Source organism: Sinocyclocheilus grahami, unplaced genomic scaffold, assembly GCF_001515645.1.
Source record: "Sinocyclocheilus grahami isolate Dianchi unplaced genomic scaffold, SAMN03320097.WGS_v1.1 scaffold5.1, whole genome shotgun sequence".
NCBI lineage: Eukaryota > Metazoa > Chordata > Actinopteri > Cypriniformes > Cyprinidae > Sinocyclocheilus > Sinocyclocheilus grahami.
This window is the reverse complement of record NW_015505184.1, coordinates 4,530,619-4,556,998: the sequence shown is the minus strand read 5'-3', so window position 1 is coordinate 4,556,998 and position 26,380 is coordinate 4,530,619. Positions and strand designations below refer to the sequence as shown.

The following is a 26,380-nucleotide window of genomic DNA, read 5'->3' as shown; positions in this document are numbered from 1 at the left end:
ACGGGAGACGGTCTGCTTCCTTGTATGAATATGACAAACTGCCGCTGTGAGCTGCAGGTAACTGAAAGCATGATTTACTTTGTTTTCAGTGAAATACGAGAGAATCAAATTCCTGGTGATCGCACTGAAGAGCTCTGTGGAGATTTATGCATGGGCCCCCAAGCCGTACCATAAATTCATGGCTTTCAAGGTATGATGGTGTAACAATATTTCCTCATCTTTCAAATGCTCTCTGTATTTCTTTCTTGCTATTTAACTAACATGTAATAATATAATTTGTCAATGAAAGAAAATGCCTTAAAGGTTTGCATGCATTAACTGCCTGTTTAACCAGTTCCCTAGACTCAGCATCCATTTCTGTATCTGTATCTTTTTGTTTCTGGCAGTCGTTCACAGAGCTGCCGCACAGGCCTCAGCTGGTGGACCTGACTGTAGAAGAGGGTCAGAGGTTAAAGGTCATCTATGGCTCTAGTGTGGGCTTTCACGTCATAGATGTGGATTCTGGAAACCCTTATGACATCTACATACCATCACATGTAAGTGATGCATTTTTAAATAAACCTCATAGAAATGCTGGATCCATTTTTGTTGCTAATAAATTTGCAATACAAATCCTCTATAACCACAAATTAAATCGGAATGCAGCAGTGCAGACCTTTGGTTTTTATCTGTGGTACTAGGCTGTGGTTTGGTGTCTGTAAAAACACAATTTAGTTGTGCTTCTGGGTAAGGGAGCCGTTCATGAGCAACATCCTCTTGATTGGTTGAGGGGTTCCCTTGGCAGTGTTGCTCTTGGGGGTTGTAGTCTAATCTTAGTGAAAAAACATGTGCCTCCATATGTTATGTTCCCTTCACGGCACTTGAAAGTGTGAAAAGTGTAAGGATGATTTCAGGTGCTTTGAGGAAGACAGAAGCTCAATTTCTGTTCCTATACTACACATACTATGTTCAGATAATGGCTGTGTGTGTATGTATATGTGTATATATATATATATATATATATATATACACACACACACACTCAAGTCGATATTCTGGTATTTTTTTCCAAGCACATTTTGCATACTCCATACCACATCAGTCTTAATAACTACTGTAAAGTTTGTATAAGTCATATATAATTGTTAACAAGGGCTGTAAGTGCAAAGCCACCTTACAGTATATTCAGATGTGCATAATTATTAAGCAGGTTTGACAAAGTTTGACAAAGTTAAAATGGGCAAAAAAAAAAGATTTAACACACTGAAAAGTCAAAAATATATTAAATGCCCATGAGAAGGATGCAATACTATAGAAATTCCAAAATTACGGTGTGACAATTGGATAAGAAATGCTCATTGAAAATAAAACATTAAGAAGAAAAGATATTAACTGATAAAGATGTTAAGAATTAAGGTGAAGAAGGTGTTAAACCAAGAATTAAATCAGAAACCCTTCGGTCTCAAGTGCCACCATTTTCCAAATCTGCATCCTACTTGGAGTCATAGATAGATAGATAGATAGATAGATAGATAGATGCCAAAATGCAATTATTAGTGCATTTAATAAGCTTTTTGTATGAAATACAAGTCACACTTTATTTTAAGGTCCAATTCTCAATATTAACAAACCATTAACTACGACTTTTTCCTCTAAAGACTCCTAATTTGCTGCTTATTAATAGTTAGTAAGGTAGTTGTTAAGTTTAGGTATTGGGTAGGATTAGGGACGTAGAATATGGTCATGCAGAATATGTGCTTTATAAGCACTAATAAACAGCCAATATGTTAATAATAGGGATGCTAATAAGCAACTAGTTAACAGTGAGAATTGGTGCCTATGCTAAAGTGTTACCAAAATAGAAATACTATAATTCCATAGATTCCCTTTTGTAAACAATGATTCTTTGAAAGAATAAATGTAAATGGAATATGTGGTCATCTAATGGTCTCCTTAAGCACCCCTTCTTCTTTCTGTTAGATCCAGAGCAGTGTGACTCCTCATGCCATCGTGGTGCTTCCCAAGACTGATGGCATGGAGATGCTGCTGTGTTATGAAGATGAGGGCGTTTATGTCAACACCTACGGCAGAATCACCAAGGACGTGGTCTTGCAGTGGGGAGAGATGCCCACCTCTGTTGGTGAGTCTGTGTTTCAATACCCTTCCCAGCTGTGCAAGAGGAAACATACTGACCAGATAATGACTTCTATTCTAGTTATCAAATATTTATCTTTAGTGGATGCTTACAAAAACAGCATATTTTGCTGTATTGACTAATATTAGCCTGATTCCACAGTGGCACTGATTTCCATTTGGCCTCTACCGCAGTGTCTGTTTGTGTTAGCTGCCAGCACATGGGTTGAGCTTGAGGGATGTGAGGCCAGCAGAAGTGCATGAAAACAACAACAGGGCTGCCACTGCTTTGTGGGGGGAGAAAAAATTAGTTCACCCAGAGTTCAAAAGCATTCAAACTTGGCTTCAACTTCTGTGTTTTGAGAAGTATGAATGTGGTTGTGTGTGTGTGTGAGAGAGAGAGCTGGTCTGAGTAACACATTAGCTGGACTGGAGGATTTAGGGCTTTTGGCATGCTTTATCATATATAATAATCTCAATGGGGGAGTGTTTGGTCAGGGCTCCTTGTGTTTGGCAGGCTGTTATGATTATAAGTAGTGATTGCGTACAGAATTATTCATTTTTTGGGGCGATTTTTATGCAATGCTTGCTAAATCTTCAGGCTGGCTTATGAAAAGACGTCAAAAGGAAGGCATTCAGAGATCATACAAAAAGATGCATCTACCCATTCAAAACAAGACGCAATCAAGTTGTGTAAGCAAATAAATACGCCATACTAGATTTGACTCATGGATAGTTATGTCATGTACCCACCCCTCATGTTGTGCCAAACTTGCTTGCTTCCTTTTCACACCAAAGGAAATGTTTAGTCAAGTCAATTTTATTATTATTTTCATTAGTGTTTATTTTTTTACAATATACATTTGTTTCCAAGTAGCTTTACAGAAAATTATGATGTTAATGTTTATAATAGTTTAATGTTGTCATCCCTTATAGTCACATTTAGCAAATTAGAGCTAATAATAGTTTACATTTTGTTAGAATGTAAATCAAGAAGTTGAGATTTGCTATATAGTAAAAATGTGAGTGTACTGAATGTATGCGAATAAAGTTGGATATGCTTATGTATCTGACTTTCTATATAGAGCTGAGCGATAATATTTAACAGAATGTCTAAGCTGTTCTGTTTAATAAAATGAAGGTAGATGGGGACCAGGAACTATCAAGACCAAAAAAAGCATTAAAAACATCCTATAAGTCATTTAATAAGGCTTGTTTGCTGCATCCCAATTCTTCTGATGAGGAACAGACTGAGGTTTAATGGGGATAGTACACCCAAAAATTTAAATTCTGTCATTAATTACTCACCCTCATGTCATTCCAAACCCATAAGACCTTTGTTCATCTACGGAACATAAATTAAGATATTTTTGATGAAATCTGAGAGCTTTCTGACCCTGCATAGACAGCAATGCAACTACCACATTCAAGGCCCAGAAAGGTAGTAAGGACATCTTTAAAATAGTCCATGTGACATCAGTGGTTCAACCTTAAAGTGTCCCTATTATGGGAAAAGAAAGGTTCATATTTTGGTTTTGGGAGTCTCCCAACAGGTTGACATGCATGCAAGTTCAAAAAACACTTTCATTGTCTTATAACATGCATTTGTTTTTACCTTACTTGCTCAACGACTCCCAAATGATTCGCTCAATGATTAATTTTTCCAAACCCCTCCTTTGCGTGATGCTAACCTGCGTGATTGGTCCGATTGGTCTCATTTCCATTTCATCATGCCTGTAATGCCTATTATGGGTAATGAAAGGTTCATATTTTGGTTTTGGGAGTCCCCAACAACAGGTTGACATGCATGCAAGTTCAAAAAACACTTTCATTGTCTTATAACATGCATTTGTTTTTACCTTACTTGCTCAACGACTCCCAAATGATTCGCTCAATGATTAATTTTTCCAAACCCCTCCTTTGCGTGATGCTAACCTGCGTGATTGGTCCGATTGGTCTCATTTCCATTTCATCATGCCTGTAATGCCTGATAAAGCAGCGTTTGTGAGCATAGTGTTGCTTTGTGTACAGCGTTACTGGGGAAACCGCTATTTTTACCCTTCCAAAAGCAGCACCTAGTGGCAAAGAATGAATTTGCATTTTCATTCAGACCAATGCGAAAAGAACCACAAGTGGGCGGGCAATATGCTAATGTTTCATGCTAATGTTTCATGTCAACATGAAATACTTAGAGCTGTGTTACACACTGCATGAAAGGTAATTTTCAAAAATCCATAATAGGGGCACTTTAATTTTATGAAGCTACAAGAATACTTTTTGTGCGCACTTTGTGTCCTTGTTACCTTTCTGGGCCTTGAACGTGTTGCGTTGCTGTCTATGCCGGGTCAGAAAGCTCTCGGAATTCATCAAAAAATATCTTAATTTGAAGATATCTTAAAGGTCTTACACATTTTAAAGGTCTTACGGGTTTGGAACGACACGAGGGTGAGTAATTAGTGACAGAATTTTCATTTTTGGGTGAACTATCCCTTTAAGAAGTCATTATTTCAGTAAATATACCAGTCATTATATGGGGAAAAAAGTGACTTTGACATTCTGCATAAATAACTACTTGTGTCTTTTTAATTTTTAATTTATTATTAATCTATTTCTTAATTTTTTTTTTGTCCACAAGAAATTAGCGAAATATCACGGATATTACACTGGCCAACAGGGATTTTTACAAGTGGAGTGTCATTTTCAAAAGTGAAATGAAAGTTGTTCACATTTTTTGAGAGAACTATGATACTGTGCTTTGTTTTTGGTATAAAGATGGTCTATGAATGAGAACTCAATAAGATGTTCTGTTTTGCAGCTTATATCCACTCCAACCAGATCATGGGCTGGGGAGAGAAAGCCATTGAGATCCGCTCTGTTGAAACGGGCCACCTGGACGGTGTTTTCATGCACAAGCGAGCTCAGAGACTTAAATTCCTCTGTGAGAGGAATGACAAGGTTAGACTTATGTTGTAGATCATCCCCACGAATGTCATTGTTCATCTAAATTAGCTTAGACCATTTTGGACAAGTTTACATTTTTCTCTTCTCTTTTTTTTTATTTTTTATTTTTTTATTTATTTTTTTTAAATCCCCCTGCAGGTGTTCTTTGCCTCGGTCCGATCAGGCGGTAGCAGTCAAGTGTTCTTCATGACACTGAACAGGAACTCTTTGATGAACTGGTGAAGCTCCTGCGGACCCAACACCGTGGAGCCTTTTTCCTGTCAGAATTGCATCTGTGAGCGCACGGTACATTGACACTTTGGTCTGAAAAAGATTTTAAAATATTAGAGACTCTTGAGGAGTGAGCTTGGAGACATGGGTCTGTCCCGTAGGAAGCGAGCGCTTGTTCTCTGCACGCGGCTAATGGAGGCGCAGTATCTGACGTCACCTGCAGTGGCACGCAGTTCCCAGAAGAGGGGGCTGACTAACTTGAACTTGGTTTTAGACCTTATTTGTGGCCTCTGGTAAAGCCTGTTCTTTTAGGGTCCTCACCTTTACGTTCCCGTCCCTGGTTTCCCCTTTGGTTTTTATTGACTTTTCCAATGAATTTTAGTCAGTTGCATGATTGTAAAGAATTGGACAATATTTAAAAGAGAACAAATGTGGGGATAACATTAGCAAGCACTCAGGCTAAGACCAAGCTTTAGTCTCTTGATGTTTCACTTTCAAATATTGGCGAACACTTCTGCCAGTTTCACAAATATCTGTGATACCCGTTTTTGTCCGATTTCTCAAAAGAGAACGAAATGCTCAAAAGAAACTAATAACACTGGTGCTCATTTGTATATTGTCAACAAGATCCATATACTGTACATTTATCCAAAGTACTGTTTTATAGCTTTGAGGTTGGAAATACGGAGCCGAACGGATCATGAATGCATCTTTAAGTTGCATACCATGCTTTGAATTCCTTCTCTGGTCCTTTTTTTGGAATGTTTGGAACATGAAGGAACAAAAGCACGAAAGTTAACTGAGTGAAATCTAGTCATACGAGACTAGATGGAAGAAAACGGTCCTCCTCACTGGTTGCATGCTTGTGTGGACACTGGATCAGATGTTGTGTGATGTGTATGTCAGAGCAACATGATATCTGAGATCAACAAAAAATAAAAAATAGAAAGAAAAAGGATAAAAGATAAAAGCACCTGTATTTCAGTGACAATTGAGAATTAATGATGACTTTATTTAGATTACATTATAGTGCCTAGCACATATTAACCTGTGTGAAATCAATCTTTAGAGGCACTTGGATTTTCTATTTTTGCATCTTGTGTTCTTACTCCATAACTGTTGTTTCAGCCGTCATTTGTAGGCTGGAAGTCTTGCTTCTCAACATTTCGAAGGATTCAGCATTGTTATATTAAGCTGAAGCTTCTTACTTTTATTTTGTCACAATCTTTAATCAGTCAAGTGGCACTCAAAACATTCCGAAAAGGGAAAAGGGTCTTCATCTGACAATTGTGGTCTCTTTGACAAAAATATCACAAATGTTGAAACTTTTTGTTACAGAGCTACTACAGTAGGTCAACAGATATTAACCATAATGTATTGTTCATTAGATCTTTTTTTTTTTTCAGTTTATTACTTCGGTTTTATTTTCTATGTTTGCCTGGGTCTTCAGTTCAATGCTTTAGATGTTCTCAAAGTCACTTGATGTTTGCACACTATATAGATATTTATATTTCTTTCACATCTCTTACATAGCAAAAGAAGATATTTTAATGGTGAGGGAATGAGAGGTTTTTAGCAATAATGTCCTGCTGATTTATGTATGTATGCTGTGTGAAACACTGTGTTCGGCCAGTGCTGGGGAAGAACCTCACTGAGCTCTTTTAATTAACTACTTTATTTGACACTCAAGAATGGTTACTTAATGTTTTGGTCTTAATATGTTTTTAATGATCGTCGAAGCTGTAAACAAGATTTTCGTTTCTTTTATGGTGATAGAAGCACTAGTATGTCCTCCTTTTCTTTCTTTTTTTATGATAAGAAAAAATAAACAAATAAGTACCTTTTCTGGCTTGTGTTAGTGTCCCTCACTCTAGTGAATCTTTTCCAGAGCTCATGAAAGCACCAGTGTCTCTGAGCGCTGAGAACTTTGCTCTAATAGGTGTAATATATTAACTCTTGTTGCTCAAGCACGTAATGTCTTATCCAGCCGCTTTATGGCAATCAAAAAAAGCAATACTGACACCTGACATTTATTTGGCATCATAAACGTGTATTATTGTTATACACTCTAAAAAATGCTGGGTTGTTTCAACCCAACTTTTGGGTTAAAAATTTAACGTAAACATTTAACCCAACGGTTGGGTTAGTCCATATTTGACCCAAAGTTGGGTTGAAACAACCCAGCATTTTTTAGAGTGTACCTTAAAATGATATAAAAAGTCATGTCAATCATTTTGACCACATGAAAAAGTGAAACAATAGTCTGGTATTCAGTGGGAAGAAGCAGCACATAAACAGCGGTGATACATGGACATCATTAGTGGATCAGGGCAGAAGGTCTCTAGCACAGCACACGTGTGCATCATGATCCTGCAGTGACAGGATTGATCATTTACGGAGTATTGGGAAAGCAGCCGAGAACCTTGGCGCCACTATTAATGACCTAGAGCGGCTTTTGCTGACACTTCATGCAAAATGGAGAAGGTAAATTCATTTAATCCTTCTTTATGATTTCATATGGATAATGAAAATGCCATTTGATTTGCATCTAAATGATATGTAACCGGTTGATAATGCTGAATGGTGTGAAATAGTCTTATTGATACGACTGTCTCTTAGCTTTGCATGTTGAATCTAAATGGTTTTAGTTTTTTTTGAGCAGAGATTATATGACGGGCAGAATAGTGAATGCAGGTGTTAGTCATGCTGTGATTATGAGTTTACTATTAGTGTTACAGTGATTTGAAAAAATAAACATCCATTTAATTGACACATGATTAAACAAAATGGCCAGAATGCAGATACTTTTATTGTGTGTATGAAAAACTTTTTTAATAGTATTAAGAAATGCAACAGTTAAAGGTCTCTAAAAGGAACTGTCCATTCTGTTTGTTTACATAACTGCATATTTACGCAAGTACTTAGTAAACTATGCATATGTGTTTGTAATTGTGCATTGTTATTGTTGTTACTATAGTAGATCATTCTAGTAACGTAATATGCGTTATGCACACTCCTAAATTAGTATTACTGGAGATTTTCCGACCATCAAGGGCTTTAGTTCTGTTTACTGAGGTATTATTACTCATGTACTGGACAAAATACATTTAAGTCCATTTCAGATATTTTATAACATTCATTTTGTGGTTACATAATTTCAATTAAAGGGAGTTAATCCAGCTATATCTAATCATGTTCACTGTTCTTGAATCAAATGTTTGTTCAAACCGAGAATACATGTTTTATTATTCAACACAAATATTGTTTCATTTAAAGAGCATATTTGAATTCAAATGTATACTTTATTTTTTGAGTTCACAAACGTTTTTTCAGTGCGAGACCTTTTTATAAAAAAGTTCTGACCTTAACTATAAATTATATAATTAAAAGGAAAACCTGTAACTGAGTGTTGTAAGTTTTGCAGATTTTGTTTGTATTGTTTAATTTCTATTGGCACATTCTGAATTGATCGAGGAAATGCTACTGATACTGTAAATTAACTTTTATGTTGACAATTTTTTACAGATTTTATTAAGGTAAATTTAAGACTTTTTAATTGGTTTTTAGTACCAAGTCAAGAAAATGGAAGGAATAAACTAAATGGAAGAAAATGGCAATATGTTCTCTAAATGAAAATATCTGCTTACTAAAGTTTAAACATTTCCGACGTATCAGGTTTTTTTTCTTTCATTCAAAATGTGTAAATATTTGGCCACACTTTATTTTAAGTCAATTTCTTGCTATTAACAAACCATCAACTATGACTTCTGCCTCAAACTCCTAATTTGCTGTTTATTAATGGTAAGGTAGTTAAGTTTGGGTATTGGGTAAGGAGTAGGGATGCAGAGTATTTCTATTATAAGTACTAACAAACAGCCAATATGCAATAATAGGCAAGCCAATAAGCAACTAGTTAATAGTGAGAATTGGTCCCTATACTAAAGTGTTACCAAATATTCTTAAATCAAGATGCATTTTAAGTGCAAAATTAAGTGAATGTATGCTTAAAACGAGAACAAATATCTGCCGAAGGGGTTTAGAAAAATCAACAATTCAAATGGAAAACCGGTTTTTATATTGCATTGACAGATGTTTGTTCTTAAGCATAACTCGCTTAATTTTGTTCAATTTCAAAAACAAAAACAAGACTTCATACATTCAGTTTGCATTTAAATGCATCTTGATTTAAGGATGTTTTAGATACTTATATTGGAAACCAAAAGAGAGCTTGAAACATTTAATGACATAATTTTACGACTTTATGCACAGATTTAAGACCTTTTTTTTGTGGAAGGTCAAAATGAAGACCTTTTTAAGAGCCGTCGTGTTTTCCTGTCTCACAGCAGTTAACAGGCACACTCGCTCTGGCAGTGTTCACAGCTGCGCTTGGCTCTCTGCAGATGGGATACAGCCTGGGCGTCATCAACGCCCCACAGAAGGTCAGTCATCACACCATCATTACAGCCTTCACTCTCCTAGCTGCATTCAGAGCCAGCGTGATATGGAGTTATCTCTTTGAGATTATATCTTCAAGAGAAAGGATTATTGTTCATTATCATTATTGGGAAGGAATTTGTCATGGCATTATGCCATTTGTGTTGTAGGTCATTGAGAGGCACTATGCAAAATCTCTGGGGGTCTATAATGAAGAACTAGCTCACAGAAGAGGAGGAAACGCCACAGAACATGAAGAACCGACTGATGCTTCTGTGGTCATGTACTGGTCCTTGTCTGTGGCCATCTTCGCCATCGGAGGCATGGTGTCCTCCTTTCTAGTGAGCTTTGTTAGCGACTTCCGTGGAAGGTGGAGTATTTGTGAACTTGTGAATTTATTATCTGTGAGGAGATAAAAAGGAAACCGCATAAGGATGTTAATTGCAAGAAATAGTTTTAACTTGCTTTATCTTGAAAGAATAAAGTTTTATATGGTCCGATTCAGTGGAATGTGACTCATATTTTTGGTCCTGTCTGTATAAAATGTATTTACAGGATCAAAGGTATGCTGTATATAAATGTCCTGGCTATAACAGCTGGGCTGTTAATGGGTCTGTCTAAGTTGGGCACACCTTACCTCATGGTGATAGCAGGACGTGCTATCATGGGACTGTACTGTGGTAAGACAGAACCATGCCTCTATTTTCATGAAATCTTGAGAGAAAGGCAAGGCTTTTATTTAAAAAAAATAAAATAAAATACATTTCATAATACTAATAACCTTACTCTAGTAATGTAAAAATTCAAAAGCAGCATCTCAGAAAGTGATAAATAATTAATAAATAACTCGCATTTTAGATACAACATTGCCAGTTATTTTTTTGCTCCACAAATGGAATAATGTTCATGAACAATTCATTAATTTGTGTCTGTCAAGTAACCAAAGGAATGAAAGATTTGAACCTGAAGACACATTAGGAACTCACAATTTCTGTTTCTCATCGTTTGTCTTTGCATGTTTTCCCAATTCACATGTTCACATGTAGACATGTTCAGGGATTTTGAAAATATATAACATTTTAATTCAACTAATTTAAGCTCAAACTGAACAAAATTGAAATTGACTCAAATAATAGTAGTTCATTGTGCCAAACGAGGTTCAAAGATCAAGTAAAATGATCCCATTTTCTCATGACTACAACGAAAGTAGAAGCCGCTGCGTCTCCGAGCAGCATTCAGAAGCAGTGTTTCCTTACCGAATCAGTTGAGGGAATTATTCAGTGACTCACTCATAAAGGCAGCCATTTGCTTCATTCCTAAAGGAATCATTATTTGAAACAAATCGGTTGAGTGAATGATTCATGGTTCACTCATAAAGACAATTACTTTTCGTCCGCTACAGACGTAATGAATGAATATATATATATATATATATATTAGTATGCAAGTAATTTACTTAAATTAGTTTTATTACATTGCACTGTTATATATTTTGTGTATGCTTTTGCAATATGTTTTGTCTGCGCACTGGTTCATATATCACACGTGTTGTAGGTCTGTCGTCTGGCCTGGTGCCGAAAATTTGTTAATACTTTACTATATTTAAGGGTGGATAATTTTATCAGTTGTTTATTGAAACAATACATAACTACAATAACTTTGTCTAGGGCTCTTATGAAAGTTTACAGCATAATTTGTGAAAATTTAACTATACTGAATGACATGGCATACACTTCTTCGTGGCTAGTTTTTGCGTATTTCATTTCATTCTGTAACCTACTTGTTCTACAGATCTGAGTGCACTAGTGTTAAATGCTACTGTTTTTGACCGCTAACGTTTATGACGGATAATATCATGATAATTTTCGCTTTTCCTTTACCGAATGTCATATCCTGTCAGCAAAAACCTGTCCATATGCTTTTTTGTTGTTGTTGCATTCCGTTTAAGTGCCGACGATGCAGTGTTGCCAGATATTGATACTAAAACAAACAATAGTAAAAATAAATAAAAATAAACCGAAATTAATTCCAATCTTTTGCAGATAAGATAAAGATATCGCTGATTCTAAACATCCTACTTTATTAACTTTCTAAAGTGTTAAATTAAGTGAAAAAGACAAGTCCTAAAACGCTTATAATGGCTGCGCCCGCGCCCTCACTCTCAAGCCTCGTTCACTCCGCCAGTGTCTCGCAGCGATCATTTTCATAACCGGGACGCTAAACATTCTTGCAAACGGTCTAAACTGAATTAATGCCATGCAAGCATTCATATGAGGAGTTTAACAGCAAATGAGTCATTCAAAGAACATTTTATTTTTAAACATGAAAAATGTACCACCTCGGTGGCCTTATAGCTGGTTACGGGCCTGCTTACGGGTTTGAAGTGACATGAGGATGAGTAATGACAGAATTTTCATTTTTGGGTGAACTATCCCTTTAACTGAATATTTAATTTTATTTAATAAAAGAACATGACCATACATGATAGTCCATGGAAAATCTGTTTTACAATCAGCTGAAGCAACTGTGATAAAAAATCAGGCCATCAGGCTGTACAACTCCTCTCTATAAGTGCTGGGATATTTTTGAGTAATGCATGTGCAATACATGTTCATTTCATATGCAATAAGGGACTTTTCTTGTGCAATGCAATTTATTATTATTATTATTACTGCCTATTTATTAATACTAAGATTAGTGTGCAATACATACTATATAACTACTGTACTTAATTACCATTACCATACTGGACTTATTATATTCCACATTTGTCATTTCATTCCACTTTAGTTTCATATTTGATCTAAACTACCATTTTTACTGGTATGGTTTTATATAATTATTTGTATGTTTTACTTATTCATTTTTAATTTGATTGATATATAGGTATATATTTATTCATTTTATTATCTTTTTTCTTTCTTTCTTTCTTGAGAGCAATTGTAACATGGAAAGCAATTTCCCTCTGGGATTAATATTTAAAAAAAAAAAAAAATTTTATTGAATTGAAAAAATAGTGATGTATTTTAAGTAAGATGCTAATGAGGTCTAAGCCACTACTCTCTTTATCAGTTTAAAAAAAAATGAAGCATTTACTGTTCTTTCAAATTGTTTGATTCTTTTTAGTAACTCTTTTTCAGTTCTTATTAGAACCTGTAAGATGTGTGCAGGTGTCCTTGTTATCTGCAGGTCATCGGTCTGGATTTCCTGCTGGGAAATGATGACATGTGGCACGTGTTGCTGGGTCTTTCTGGAGCTCCTGCCATCCTGCAGAGTCTGCTGCTGCTTGTATGTCCAGAAAGTCCTCGATTCCTCTACATCAAACAAGGCAAAGTGGAAGAAGCATGCAAGAGTATGTGCCCAAAGCCTTCTCACTCACTACTCTTGGACAACATGCATTGATAATAGGCCGTTTATGAGAATAAAGTCACAACATTATGACACTTAAGTACTAATATTTTAAGAATAAAGTCAAAACTACAATAACATTTTGTGCGATTCAAGTCAGTATGATAATAAGGAAAGTAGCATCAAAGTGAAATGGAGCTGGCTGTCATTACAGATTGCACAAAACAAGCAATTTCCTGAATGTCCGTCTGGTTCTTTCTCCTTAATAAATTCAATTTCCTTCAGGTTCACTGCTGGATTCTAATGATAACTCTGAGATGATTTGCCAAAAGAATTTCTTTGTTAGTAAATACTAACACATGCTAGCCAATCTAAATACTCCACATACATTTTCTGCATCGATGAAGCTAATTACTATTTATTTTACCCTCAAAATCCTATAAGGCTATATTAGTTTTTTTTATCTCTTAAATTGAAGATATTAGACTTGAAACATTACAAACTTTATGCCTTTGTTCTTGTAACATTATGACTTTATTCTCATAACATTGACTTAATTTACAAAACAATGTGACTTAATTTTTTGTAATTTGTGTTTACATTAACCTTATTTTTGTAACTTCACAATTTTATTCTTGCAACATTGACATTATTTTGGTAACATTATAAATGTATTTTTGTAACACTACAACTTTATTCTAAAATAACAACTTTATTTCTGTAACATTGACCATTTTTTTTTAAACATTAGGACCTTATTCTCTTTTTTCTCTCTCTCATGACGAATTTGTATGTATTTTACAAGGTGCGTATTTGTACGACCTCACTTTTACGATTTTGTCTGATTTCACTGAGGGGTTGGCTTATTCGTGATGAATTCCTACAAATTTGCCACCTCGTAAAATACGTACAATTTTTCACAAACCATACAAATTCGTATGAGTGAGGTTGTATGAATTAGCCAAGAACAAAAACTATAACGATATTAGCGTTCACACCAACGGACTTTAAAGTTGAAAGTATTTTGATTGCCTGTCAATGTTTTTAGAATTCACCCAAAGGGGAAAAAAAATTTCTTAAAGTGATTATAAGAATATGGTTCCTCTTTGTCATCACTGTTATAGTTGTGGTTGAAATTCAGAATGTTCTAAAAATCACTCTAGTCTCTTAGACTAGAGCAATTTTGAAAACTTTGTTTAGTTGATGAACATTCTGAATTTCCTCAACAAAATAATGATTCCCAGTTCTTCTTTCTGGTAGGTCTGAAAAGGCTGAAGGGAGATTACGACACCTCAAAGGACATAGCAGAGATGCAGGCAGAGAAAGAGAAGGCCATGAAGGAGGCGCAAACGTCCATCCTGCGGCTGCTCCGTTCCTCTGTGTACCGCCAGCAGCTGTTTGTGGCCCTGATGATGCATTTATCCCAGCAGTTCTCTGGGATCAACGCTGTACGCTCAATCTGCCTTTATGCTCCCATTATATTGAAAAAAACATTTCGATTGACATTTTATGGACCCCATTACTATTAGACAACATCATAATATATTTGATCTTTTCTTTGTTGTTTTTTTCTAGATCTTTTATTACTCTACTTCGATCTTCCAGTCTGCGGGGGTCGGTCAGCCGGTGTATGCCACTATTGGAGTGGGAGTTATAAACATCATTTTCACCCTTGTGTCGGTAAACAGACACTAATTTAAAGGCAAACACTGGCTGCTGAGGAACAGGCTCTCGTCTCTTAGAAACCGCAGAGTTCTGTTGCCTCTCGGGGTTTACTTTCCCTTAATGCTTTTTGACAATATTTCAAGACTGATATTGTAGATATTCCAACTCATTTGAGAGCATGTTTCTTTAGACAACAGATTGCAGCTAAGGCAGAGCAGCTTTCATTAGCACTGTGATCAAAATGTGTCACTTATTTAGGTTAGATTTATACAAACTTGTGCTGACATTATCAATCATGCCCATATTTAACATATATGACCCAGTGAGACATCTCACCTTGAATCTTGCGAACAAATTAAGTTATAATTACTGCTACATAGATCTGGAGAGGTGGCTGAAGCTTCACAGAGCTGGAGAGCAGCCATATGTTATCAGGGACTTTGCAGTGTTTATGTCTGCTAGTTCAAGGGCAGCCTGCAATAGAAAACAGTTTTGAGTAATGAGTCAAGAGCTACTCTAAATCAAATAATCCATTCAGAACAAGTTTTGATTAATCTGATGCATGAAAGCGCAATTCTTTAGGCTAGCCTAAGAGCAAAGTCATTTTCTGATTTTTACTCAAGTATAATTTAGCTTTAAAGAAATGAATAATTCGATAAACTTAAAAAGAAGTAATTGAGAAAAATATGGTTTAAATGTGAACTCACGTGAGATGAAGACTGCAGACAGGTTAAAACAGCTTAATAAAAATACATTGAAAGCCACCACACAAAGGTATTGTGATCACTTAAGCAGCCAGATACTGTTCATTTTATTTTGGTAACCAGGAGCTGAATTGGGATTTTTGTGATGGGGCAACCCAAAAGTCGGGGGGGTGACATGACAATGCTAAAAAAATAAATAAAATAAAATACACAATATAATAATAATAATAAAATAGTTATTCATAATTTTCAATTAAAAAATGGAATACAATACATATATGGATGAATATACAAATGTCCACCAAACTGTTAGAAAAAGCATTAATAATAATAAAATTGTTCAACTAAATATTTCTATATTTATAGTGAATTCATGTTAATTGGGACATTTTTCCCAAGTGATTTCAATGGTAAAACTGTGTCCCAATTTAAATAGTGTGTTTAGCAGTTCAAGGCCACTAGATGTCAGTGTATTTAAAAAAATTTATTCAATTCCACCTTCAAAACATCTTTCAGCATACTGGCAACTGTAGATAATTCTTGAACAGTCCTGTTCATTCATGTGTTTTTTACAGGTGATCTTGGTGGACAGAGCGGGCAGACGGACTCTCACTATTGTTGGATTGGGAGGAATGTGCTGCTGTGCTGTGGCCATGACAGTGGGCCTGGCTTTTCAGGTATGATCTGCATTTCTTTATATATATATATGACAACACAAAATTAACAGTAATGAAGAAATCTCGAGTAGGTCTGTGGTTGTTTAATGTCTCACCGTTTATTCTGTTTCTCAGGACGTTTACTCGTGGATGAGCTACCTCAGTATGGCAGCCATATTCCTATTCGTGTCGTTCTTTGAGATCGGGCCTGGACCAATCCCATGGTTCATTGTGGCGGAGATCTTCAGTCAGGGGCCGCGGCCAGCAGCCATCGCATTAGCTGGGTGTTGCAACTGGACATGTAATTTCATCATTGGCATGTTTTTCCCTTATTTAGAGGTACATTGAGTTCCCTGGACTTTTAATATTGTGCAGTATCTTTACATGCCATCACCTACATAAGGTCTTATGACTCTTCTTTGGTCCTTAGGGTCTTTGTGGGAGCTATGTCTTCATCGTTTTTGCAGTACTCCTATTCGGTTTCACTGTTTTTATCTACTTGCGTGTACCTGAAACAAAAGGGAAGACTTTTGAGGAGATAGCAGCTGTTTTCCATCGCAAACGTGGAGCTCCCCTTTCCAAACCTCAAGAAGAAGCTGAGATGGTGCAGCTCAAGAGCTCTACAGAGGCCTGAAAGAGGCCGTTATCTTCTGGAAACTGTGGAATGAACGATGTTACTGCTGTCTCAGAACTCACCTGTTATGACAGAACTGATCTGCTGTATATTCCACAGAGCTTCACATCGAGAGCTCAATGACTTAGCTCGTCATTTGATAAATACAAGTGTTAGGCTTAGTGCTAATTCAATTTATGTTGTTGTAATGTAATTACTCGTTCATTCAAATAATTTAATGTCCATCTTACTTTTTTATCACACTCAAGCATATTCCTTTGTTGTCAGCCAGTCTTACCTGTACCTGTCTGATTTAGCTGATGCTCAGTGGGCTCTTCCTCACTCTCTGAGCCTGCTTCTTCCTCATCTTCAGTGGAAGTATAAATATTAGTCATTTAACCCTCATCCGTCCTTTGGGTCATTTTGACCAAAAACTCATTTTTAAAGATTTTTTTTTTTTTTAAAGCGAGCGTTGATCGTTATGGTATGAGACTTTGTGACTTTTGTCACTCTTGTCACACTAACCGGGAATACATGAAAAAAAATTCAAGTGAATTCGAGCGGTTTAAGTGGGTGTTATATAAAAAGTAACAAAAATGTCCCTCGCGGGTCATTTTGACCCGCCACTGGAAAAGCATGGAATTAACGAAAAAAACTGTGGATTTTTTCAAATTTAATTTAGTCACACTTGAGCATGGAGCACACACACACAAAATTTGAGTCGATTCGAGGATTCTATGTGGGTGTAATAAAAAAAATTACAAAAGTGTCCCTTGCTGGTCATTTTGACCCAGCCATAGGAATTAATGGTATGTCTGAAAAAAAAAAAACTTTTTTTTTAATTTGATTTTTTTTTACTATACAAAAATCTGACACAATCCAGAAAAGATGCATACCCAAACGAAGGGCTGAGTCTGCAGAATGTCCCCAATGCACAAAAAACTTGCATACCCACACACACAGGCACACAAGCACACACATGGTGGCTCCATAGGATTCTTGTCGCCGTGATTTTGCCAAGTAAGACATGTTCCTGGATCAACATTACTGTCCAAAAATATAGACCTAACCCAATCCCTTCCCCTAAACCTAACCTTACCCATAATTTATTCCTAAAATCAGAGGGAAATGATAGGTGAATAACAAGGGTGTTGAAGCATCCAACCCTGATTGTAAGCCTAAAACTGACATTTCTTGAAAACGTATCCCTCAATTCTGATTGGTTGATTGGAATGTTGTTCCAGGATCAACAAGGATGTTGATCCAGGAACATGCTGTACTTGAAATCATGTTCACCTAGGATTCTGTGGGACCTCCTCTAGTGGCTGTAATCATAAAACACAATTTGATGTCCTTTTTCCCCACCAGATGACATCAGAGACACCATCATGTTTAAAGTATAAATATGCAGAAATTGTGTCTTTCTTTGTTTTTTTTTGGTGAAAAAAATTACAAAAATATGCTCCTTTTCATAAAAATATCCAGAATTTTATGTGAATAAAATAAAAATCACCAAAAATAATAAAATAAATTAGGAAAAAAATATATAAAAATGGACCAATATAAGCTTTCTGGACCAAAATTTATTTTTTCATTTTTGGCCTTCGGGTCATTTTGACCCACGAGGGACACTTTTGCTATGTTCGGGAGCATAAATCTATATTATATAAACAACTCATTTTGAACATGCATACATTTTTAACTATTTATAGGCCTACTATTAATATGGTTTTAATGAAATATTAGCCTATAAATATGATGGTATCAACTAAGACAAGTGATTATAATGTGAAATTTACTTAATTACAAGAATTAAAGTGTGACAAACTGCTAAATATTCTATATGTGACCCTGGACCACGAAATCAGTCAAAAGTAGCATAGGTATATTTGTAACAATAGCCAATAAAACATTGTATCCATGTTTTTTCTTGAATGCCAAAGATCATTAGGATATGATGTAAAGGTCATGTTCCATGACTTTATTTTTGATTAGTAATATGCATTTGGACAACTTTAAATGCACCCTCAGATTTCAAATAGGTGTATCTCGGCCAAATATTGTCCTATCCTAAAAAAACATACATAAATGGAATTTCAAAAAAATTGACCCTTACGACTGGTTTTGTGGTCCATGGGCACATTGACCTGCTGGCTTGCTGGAGCGTTAAATTCATGTTTGCAATGTTGAACGGCCTTTTAGCAGTCTTCTTTTTTGTGAAGACACTGCCCCCCCCCTGTGCACAGCTCTGTTGATAAAGGTGGAAGGCTGAAGTTGAATGGGTGGCTAGACAATGCATTCTCCAATAAACTGAACGTTGGTAGTTGCTAATACTACAGATCAAACTAGATAAAAAAAAAGGTTCATCAAGAAATACTTTAGGTCGGCTTAAAAAAGCCAAGCCTGAAAGTTTAAAGCAGCTGTAAAAGCTTCATATTTGAAAATGTAGATAAATTAGAAAATTAGCATGTTGCTAGCTTGATTAGCATTCAGTTAGCATGTTGCTAATCATTTTTCTATGATTAGCATGTTGCTAACATGATTAGCATGTAGCTAAATTGTTGCTAATAATGTTTCTAGCATGATTAGCATGTAACTAGCATAATTAGCATGAAGTTAGCATGTTGATAGCATGTAGCTAAATTGTTGCTAATAATGTTCCTAGCATGATTAGCATGTTACTAGCATAATTCTGGCATGTTGTATACACACATACATGTATAGCATGTTGTTACCTTGTTACCTAATAAGTATCAGCTGTATACAAAGTGACCAAAAAAAACCTGTTGGTTTTCAAGCGCTGAAAATGGGTAATATTCAAGGGGTCATATGACGTTGCTAAAAAGAACATTATGCTGTGTATTTGGTGTAATGCAATGTGTTTATGCGGTTTAAGGTAAAAGAAACACATTATTTTCCACATAATGTACATTATTGTTTCTCCTCTAAGCCCCGCTTTTCTGAAAAACGTCGATTTTTACAAAGCTCATCGGTCTGAAAAGCGAGGTGTGCGCTGATTGGCCAGCTATCCAGTGCATTGTGATTGGCTGAATACCTCAAGCGTGTGACAGAAATGTTACGCCCCTTAACACACTGTCTGTGATGCCTTCTCCTGGCACAGCAAGACAAAACCAATAAAACCCATTATAAACGAGGCATTCGTTGCATCCAGTGGGGACATAATTATGGATTATAATGACTTATACTGTGTTTTTACGCGTTGCGTATCGCGCCGCGTAAACATAAAACCATGTCTGCATTTGTGATCGGAGAAACGACAAACAACGAGCGCTACTCTACACTGATCAAAACTCGCATTTGAATCATCAGTGGCAAATTCTTTAAATATAAAAAATTTACTTACAGGCCGTGAGTCAGAAGCGCCAGACTGTCCTTGCAAAGTTGGAACTGCCCCACTTTATAGAACAGCCTTTGAGCACAGACCCATTTGTATGCTACTCTGCAGGTTCAGATCTGGCGATCCACAGCGCAAAGTTGATATCTGCTCTAGGCATGATGAAGCAGATATCGTCCTCTTTTGGAAGGCCAAACAAAGTAGTTTCGCTTTCACAACTGAAACACACAGCATCTCCACAACATGGCGCCGGCGGCAACAACAAAACTACAGCGAGAATAAAAGTTATACCTTCTTTCTTTGCGTGAACATTAGGGCGGTGTTATGCAAATCTTCCTACACAGTGACGTAGACATGTAGGGGCATGTTTAAACGAGCCGTTTTAGGTAGGCGTGGTTGACTCTTAACTTTTATAAAGAATATCTCTTTGGATTTGAGACTTTACATTTGCAACTTTATGCACCAAGAGCTTGTAACACTCCAAAGAGAAAATAAAATTTTTAATCGCATCATATTCAAGACAAACTTTAGGTTGGCTTGAGAAAGCCAAGCCTGAAAGTTTAAAGCAGTTGTAAAAGCCTGAAGTTTGAACATTTCGATTGATTAGAACTGGGGTGTCCAAACTCGGTCCTGGAGGGCTGGTGTCCTGAAGAGTTTAGCTCCAACCCCAATTAAACACACCTGAACCAGCCAATCAAGCTCTTACGGCATACTAGAAACTTAAAGGCAGGTGTGTTGAGGCAAGTTGGAGCTAAACTCTGCAGGACACCGGCCCTCCAGGACCGAGTTTGAGCACCCTGGATTAGATAGATGTTGATAACATGTTTCTAGCATGATTAGCATGTTTTAACATGATTGGCCTGTTACTGGCAATTTGTTGGCATAATTAGCATGTTTCTACCATGATTAGCAAATAACTGGCATGTTGATAGCATGATTAGCAAATAACTAGCATTTTGCTAGCATGATTAGCATGCTACTAGCATTATGCTAGCATTATTAACAAGTAACTAACATGTTGTTAACATGATTAGCAAGTAACTAGCATGTTGGTAGCATTATTAGCAAGTGACTAGCATGTCGATAGCATGATTAGCCAGTTATTAGCATGTCTCTAGCCTGATTAACATGTTACTACCATGTTGCTAGCATGATTAGCATGCTACTAACATGTTGCTAACATGATTAACAAGTGACTAACATGTTTCTAGCATGATTAACATTTTACTAGCATTTTGCTAGCATTATTAGCAAGTAACTACCATGTTTCTAGCATGATTAGCAAATTACTAGTATGTCGTTAGCATTTTTCTAGCATTATTAGCATGTTACTAGCCTGTCGCTAGCATGTTTCTAGCATGCTACTAGCATGATTAGCAAGTAACTAGCATGTTACTTGGATGATTAACAAGTTACTAGCATGTCAATACCATGTTTCTAACATGATTAGCATGTTATTAACACATTGCTAACATGACTAGCATGCTACTAGCATGTTGCTAGCATGATTAACATGTTTCTAGCATAAATAGCAAGTTACTAGCATGTCACTAACAATGGATGAGACTGAATCTTCCTCAGTCCAGCAGAGTCCAAAGTCAATTTTTTAAATCTCGAAACAAACCGTGAATGCTGAGCACCGTTTCTGACTTTTTTTTATTTTTACTATATGCTATATGTACTATCCCTTTAAAACCACTAAAATGTAATGTTCTTGTACATGTATCATGGTATTGCTAAGGATTTGTGAGTATAGCATCATGGTAGTACCATGCAAATAAGAATTTTTCATGTACCTGTGTTCTGTGAAGAACCTTGCTATGTTAATACCACGTGTCAATACCATTTTCTTCTATGCACAGAATCCTCTACACTCAACCCATCATGGCTGATCTTGATACTGATTTCACCAGTGGAGATGCTGGGGCTTCCCTGACCTTCCCCATGCAGTGCAGTGCTCTGCGTAAGAACGGCTTTGTGGTGCTAAAGGGGCGTCCCTGCAAGATTGTGGAGATGTCTACCTCCAAGACTGGCAAGCATGGGCATGCCAAGGTATCGTGTTAATGAACTCACTGTCAAAGGCTTATGGTTAAAGGCCAAATTTCATAATACGTTGCATATTATTTAATCTGTAACTTGATCATTAAAATGCATAAATGCTGAGGCTTCATTTCCTTTTCAGGTGCACATGGTTGGAATTGACATATTTACTGGAAAGAAAAATGAAGATATCTGTCCTTCCACCCACAACATGGATGTTCCTAACATCAAGAGACTGGACTATCAAGTAAGTTCAGAACATATTCCTGTTTAGGCCTTTTTTTTTTTCATTGTTCATCAGTCATGTTCACGTATGACACTTGTAGTTGTTTTATTATTAAACTCTCTTCTCTTTAGGAGCTTGAACTACACAGAAAATGTCTAAATGTGATCTATTCTGTGGTATTTTGAAATAATGTGGCTTTTTTTGTCTTTCCTCTTGCATAGTTGGTTGGCATTACCGATGGCTACCTTTCCCTGTTGAAGGATAATGGAGATTTGCGTGAGGACCTCAAGCTGCCTGATGGGGATCTGGGCAAAGAAATAGAGAGCAAATTTGAATCTGGGGATGAATTTCTGGTCTGTAGCCCATTACATTTTCAAACTTTAATTTGAAAAGTGTCCTCACTGTTATATGATCATAGACCCCCCATTACTTAAGGTGCATTCATGCCTTGTCGGATTCACCATAATTACACGATTCTGACTTATAAAAAGCATTCACATCCTTGTAGAATGTGGATTTACAACTGTTAAACTCAGAGTTCAGACTTTTACTATCTACACACAATATACACAAGTGTTACAGATTTTTATTTTTAAATAAAAAAAGGTAGGTTGAGAACTTGGTTCCAATCGATAACTGACGTATAGATTTTGAGATGCACTACTTCAAAAAGTAGTTCTAGTATTTCACCATTATTTTGAAAGACTCTTAACTTGTTTTTTGTGATTTCTTTGCCTCTTGTAGGTCTCCGTATTGGCTGCCATGGGGGACGAGTGTCCCATTGCCATCAAGCCCATGAGCTCTTAATGAACAAGCTGACAGGCAGGTTGAGTGAAGGCCTCTATACCACAAATATTCCATTTTAGTTCTAAAAGTCACCAAAGCCACAGCCTTCACAAACCACCCAGAATTGGTTCTGTTAAACAGTAAAGATGCTGGACCTTTTGACCTGTCTTATGAGGTGTTGTCTAATCAGGATATTTCCATAATCACAATGGGTTTCCTGCATGCTTGTTCTTTAGTTCTCCTTATCCATTCCTCCTTCATTATACAGAAGCACTTTTATCATTCATTATTAAAAATGGGAATAGTTTTTTAATGCTCTACTTATTGCAGAAACCTTTTTATTCATGCCGACAGGCCTTAAACTTGCAAATCAGGCAGCAGCCATAGAAGATTACTTCTATGAATGACACGGACTAGTTTGCCGGCGTTTTGGTACATCTACATTTGTGCCAAAGCCTGTGTGTCTCAGGTAGGCTAGGATTTGTCTGCGTGTCGCTCAGACAGCTTGCCACTTGTTGGGGTGACCGGAAACTAGCGATCCTAAGGCAGATTCAACATTTACTGACATTTAATTCAGACCAAATATAATGTAACTGATCTGAGTAACACAACCTGTTTTTTTTTTTTATAGTAATTCTACATAGTTTTACTCCCCCTTGAGAGTCAGGTTTTTTTGTTTTAAGTTTACAGCATCTGTCCCTCCATAATTAACATTTCTTTTGGTAGCAACAGAGCAATAACCCAACTTTGTTTGTTACATCTTAGTCGTAAGGGAAGATGATTATAAGAAGGGCCTTTGAGCTTTGCATTGGCTACGGACGCCCTCTGTAACAAACTCTGTTTACAGTAGCTTTGTTATACAACAAATTTTTATGCTGCAAAATTAGCTTATTTTTTTGTACTTGTGGACAGGCACAGTGTGTGCTCAAGGGCTTCAATATCAACACTTTCTTTAGTTTTATTGCATCTTATGTGCACCTGACTTGTTTACTGGTATAAAGGCTTTATTTGTTTAGTTTTTTTCCCATCTTCAGGGCACAGTGTGTATTTGGCTCATAACAAATATAGTATTTTCATAGTAGTAGGCATTTTTATTTACTCTGAAATTCCTTTCATGATGTAGAAATGAGGAACATTGCTATTATATCTTTGCGTTTGATTTCCTCTAGGTGTTAGTTTTGATTCAGAATTGTCCTCTTAGTAGTTTTTGTTTACTGTAAGATGGATCAGCAGATGAAAATGCTCTTGGTTAGGCAAAATGTTTTTCTTCAAGGGATTTTTGTTTTTAGCTGTGTTGGCTGTCATCTTACTATGTTCCCTGTTTCATCTAGTTTTTGTTCTTGTAAATCTAGCTCTCATATAGAAGTAGCCGTAGATCTGAGAGCTCAAGTGGAAAGTATTGTATGACTGTACAGTATTGAGAAACTTTCACATTGGCATATCAAACTCCGTGAGTCTCTCAGGTTTCCAGTGTTCAGTTATTTTGCTGTTTGTAGTATTGGTCCTAAATAGCACTGTTAAATACCTCTCTGTCTCTATCTGCAAAACATTAGTATTCATGCCTACAAGTGAATCACACACTTTATTTACTGGATGCATATATTTGGTTAATTTCCTTTATTTTAGCAGCTTGACTATCAGCGACGGGCAGAAAGAAACTTGGGTCATTATACCACTGCAAACTTGTAAGAAGGTGCTTAATCAGACAAGCAGTAGAAATAATAGTGTTCAGTGTTTTTCATATGGCTAGTTGATTGATAATTGTACGAAACCACAGATTGGGGTAAGAGGGGAGCAATTATAATAAACTCAACTGAAAAACTAATGAGCTTTTGTGTTTATTTTGTCCACATTTAGTTTGCAATAAAACTGGGAAGACTTGCATAAGACTTTAGTTTTAATTGTTTAATATTTCTTGTATTTGCGTTACAATTCAAAGGTCTGGGATCAGTGAGATGTTTTTTTTTTTTTTTTTTTAGTAGTATCTTATTCTCACCAAGAGCAGAATTTATTTGATGATAAAATACAGAATTTTTAAAAAAAATTTATTTTTTAGTTGTACATTGTGAAATATTTAAATAACTTTTTGTAGTTTCATATATATATATATATATATATATATATATAAAAAAAACTAAATCGCATGAATGAATCGTTGTAATGTGCTGATTTGATGATCAAATACTACTTATCCATGTTGATCAATTTAGTAAGCGTTAACTTAATTTTTACAAGTCTTACTGACCCAGTGTTTTGAATTGCAGTCTACACGTCTAATGAAAATTCTGCCTGCCTTGTTTAAAAAATACAAGTCGTTTTCCTGAGGGGAAAAAAACAATACCTACTGGTTCATTTTACATATATATATATATATATATTTTAACTTTGTTAAAGTAATGTTTCTATTAAATAAAAACAGGCCCCTTTTGGACAGTGTGTGTGTTTTACTTTATTTTGTACCCATTTATTTATTTTGTTACTTGTCTATCTGAATGTTGTAGTAATGAGGGGAAAAAAGCTTAGAACAGTCCGTCAATAAGACGTAAATGAACAATATGGTTCTATCTATGAGTACTAAAGTACTTTTTATATCATACATTGATTGTGATTTCTTTAACTTCTGCTGTTCCTCTGATAGTCGGGTAACAGGAAAAATTGTTAGCTATAAATATTAGGCTGCATTTAGCACAGATTAGCAGTGTTTGTTTTTCCACAATGTGGGTGGCCACAATGAATGGTTGAGTCATAAAGAATCCCAAAGTTCTTCACAAAAGAGCAAAATTCCACAGAAATTTTTAATCCACAGAAATTACAATTGCTTAGTTGTGCTGTAGGCGCTGTTTTAAACATTGTGCCCAACTGCTGCCAACAGCAGTCAGTTTTATGGTATTTTGTTGAAATGTGCCCGCTTTGAAGGCTGAAACAAAAATGGCCCTTTGAATGTCAATTGGCTGGCAAGCTTTAAGCTTTTATGATTTTTTTCACAGCTGCTTTTTATGTCTCCAGCCTTGAAGACAACTAAGCTGCTTTGGCAGACGCTTCAGTTAGCAACGGTACCGTTTCTTTAAACTTGGGCGTCCTGTTTTTGATACAATACCTTTATGTGATTTCTTTTCTGGGCATTTTAGCATATTTAGCACACAAATTATCTTACGACGTAATATTTTTGCACTGTCCCTTTTATTTCGCAACCGCTCTCCTGGATTTACATATTTATAATATACTGTGGCCACTAGATGTCAGTAAAGCACAGTAAAACTACCACGCCAG

At 36.1% G+C, this 26,380-nt stretch overlaps 3 protein-coding genes across 3 annotated transcripts in view; all 3 read left to right on the top strand.

The window, feature by feature from the left end:
• LOC107586024 (TRAF2 and NCK-interacting protein kinase-like) overlaps positions 1-6,238 on the top strand; it is a 116,131-nt gene extending 109,893 nt beyond the window's left edge. The window contains exons 25-29 of the mRNA XM_016273239.1: positions 90-190; positions 387-536; positions 1,960-2,119; positions 4,928-5,067; positions 5,212-6,238. Of these exons, the coding sequence (XP_016128725.1) occupies positions 90-190; positions 387-536; positions 1,960-2,119; positions 4,928-5,067; positions 5,212-5,295 (635 nt within the window). The 3' untranslated portion in view covers positions 5,296-6,238. The remainder of the gene's footprint in view (positions 1-89; positions 191-386; positions 537-1,959; positions 2,120-4,927; positions 5,068-5,211) is intronic.
• Positions 6,239-7,637: 1,399 nt separating this feature from the next.
• Positions 7,638-16,860, top strand: LOC107586013 (solute carrier family 2, facilitated glucose transporter member 2-like). Its single transcript, XM_016273229.1, has 11 exons — positions 7,638-7,767; positions 9,627-9,722; positions 9,888-10,087; positions 10,273-10,397; positions 11,272-11,301; positions 12,878-13,069; positions 14,326-14,513; positions 14,641-14,745; positions 16,010-16,111; positions 16,226-16,429; positions 16,521-16,860. Exons 1-11 carry the CDS (start codon positions 7,759-7,761, stop codon positions 16,722-16,724), a joined length of 1,455 nt encoding a protein of 484 aa, XP_016128715.1. The 5' UTR covers positions 7,638-7,758; the 3' UTR covers positions 16,725-16,860.
• Positions 16,861-21,890: 5,030 nt separating this feature from the next.
• On the top strand, positions 21,891-24,935 carry eif5a2 (eukaryotic translation initiation factor 5A2). The gene is made up of 4 exons (XM_016271703.1): positions 21,891-22,110; positions 22,241-22,345; positions 22,546-22,677; positions 23,069-24,935. Exons 1-4 carry the CDS (start codon positions 21,913-21,915, stop codon positions 23,129-23,131), a joined length of 498 nt encoding a protein of 165 aa, XP_016127189.1. The 5' UTR covers positions 21,891-21,912; the 3' UTR covers positions 23,132-24,935.
• Positions 24,936-26,380: the final 1,445 nt, after the last annotated feature.

What these genes read in the sequence shown, in the direction of transcription:
- LOC107586013 (XM_016273229.1), top strand. An exon ending in TCATCAACGCCCCACAGAAG is followed by an intron (nt 9,723 to 9,887) that starts GTCAGTCATCAC and finishes TTTGTGTTGTAG; the next exon opens with GTCATTGAGAGGCACTATGC. An exon ending in AGTGGAAGAAGCATGCAAGA is followed by an intron (nt 13,070 to 14,325) that starts GTATGTGCCCAA and finishes TCTTTCTGGTAG; the next exon opens with GTCTGAAAAGGCTGAAGGGA.
- eif5a2 (XM_016271703.1), top strand. Translation starts at nt 21,913, where the DNA reads ATGCACAGAATCCTCTACACTCAACCCATCATGGCTGATCTTGATACT. An exon ending in TCAAGAGACTGGACTATCAA is followed by an intron (nt 22,346 to 22,545) that starts GTAAGTTCAGAA and finishes CCTCTTGCATAG; the next exon opens with TTGGTTGGCATTACCGATGG. An exon ending in AATCTGGGGATGAATTTCTG is followed by an intron (nt 22,678 to 23,068) that starts GTCTGTAGCCCA and finishes TGCCTCTTGTAG; the next exon opens with GTCTCCGTATTGGCTGCCAT.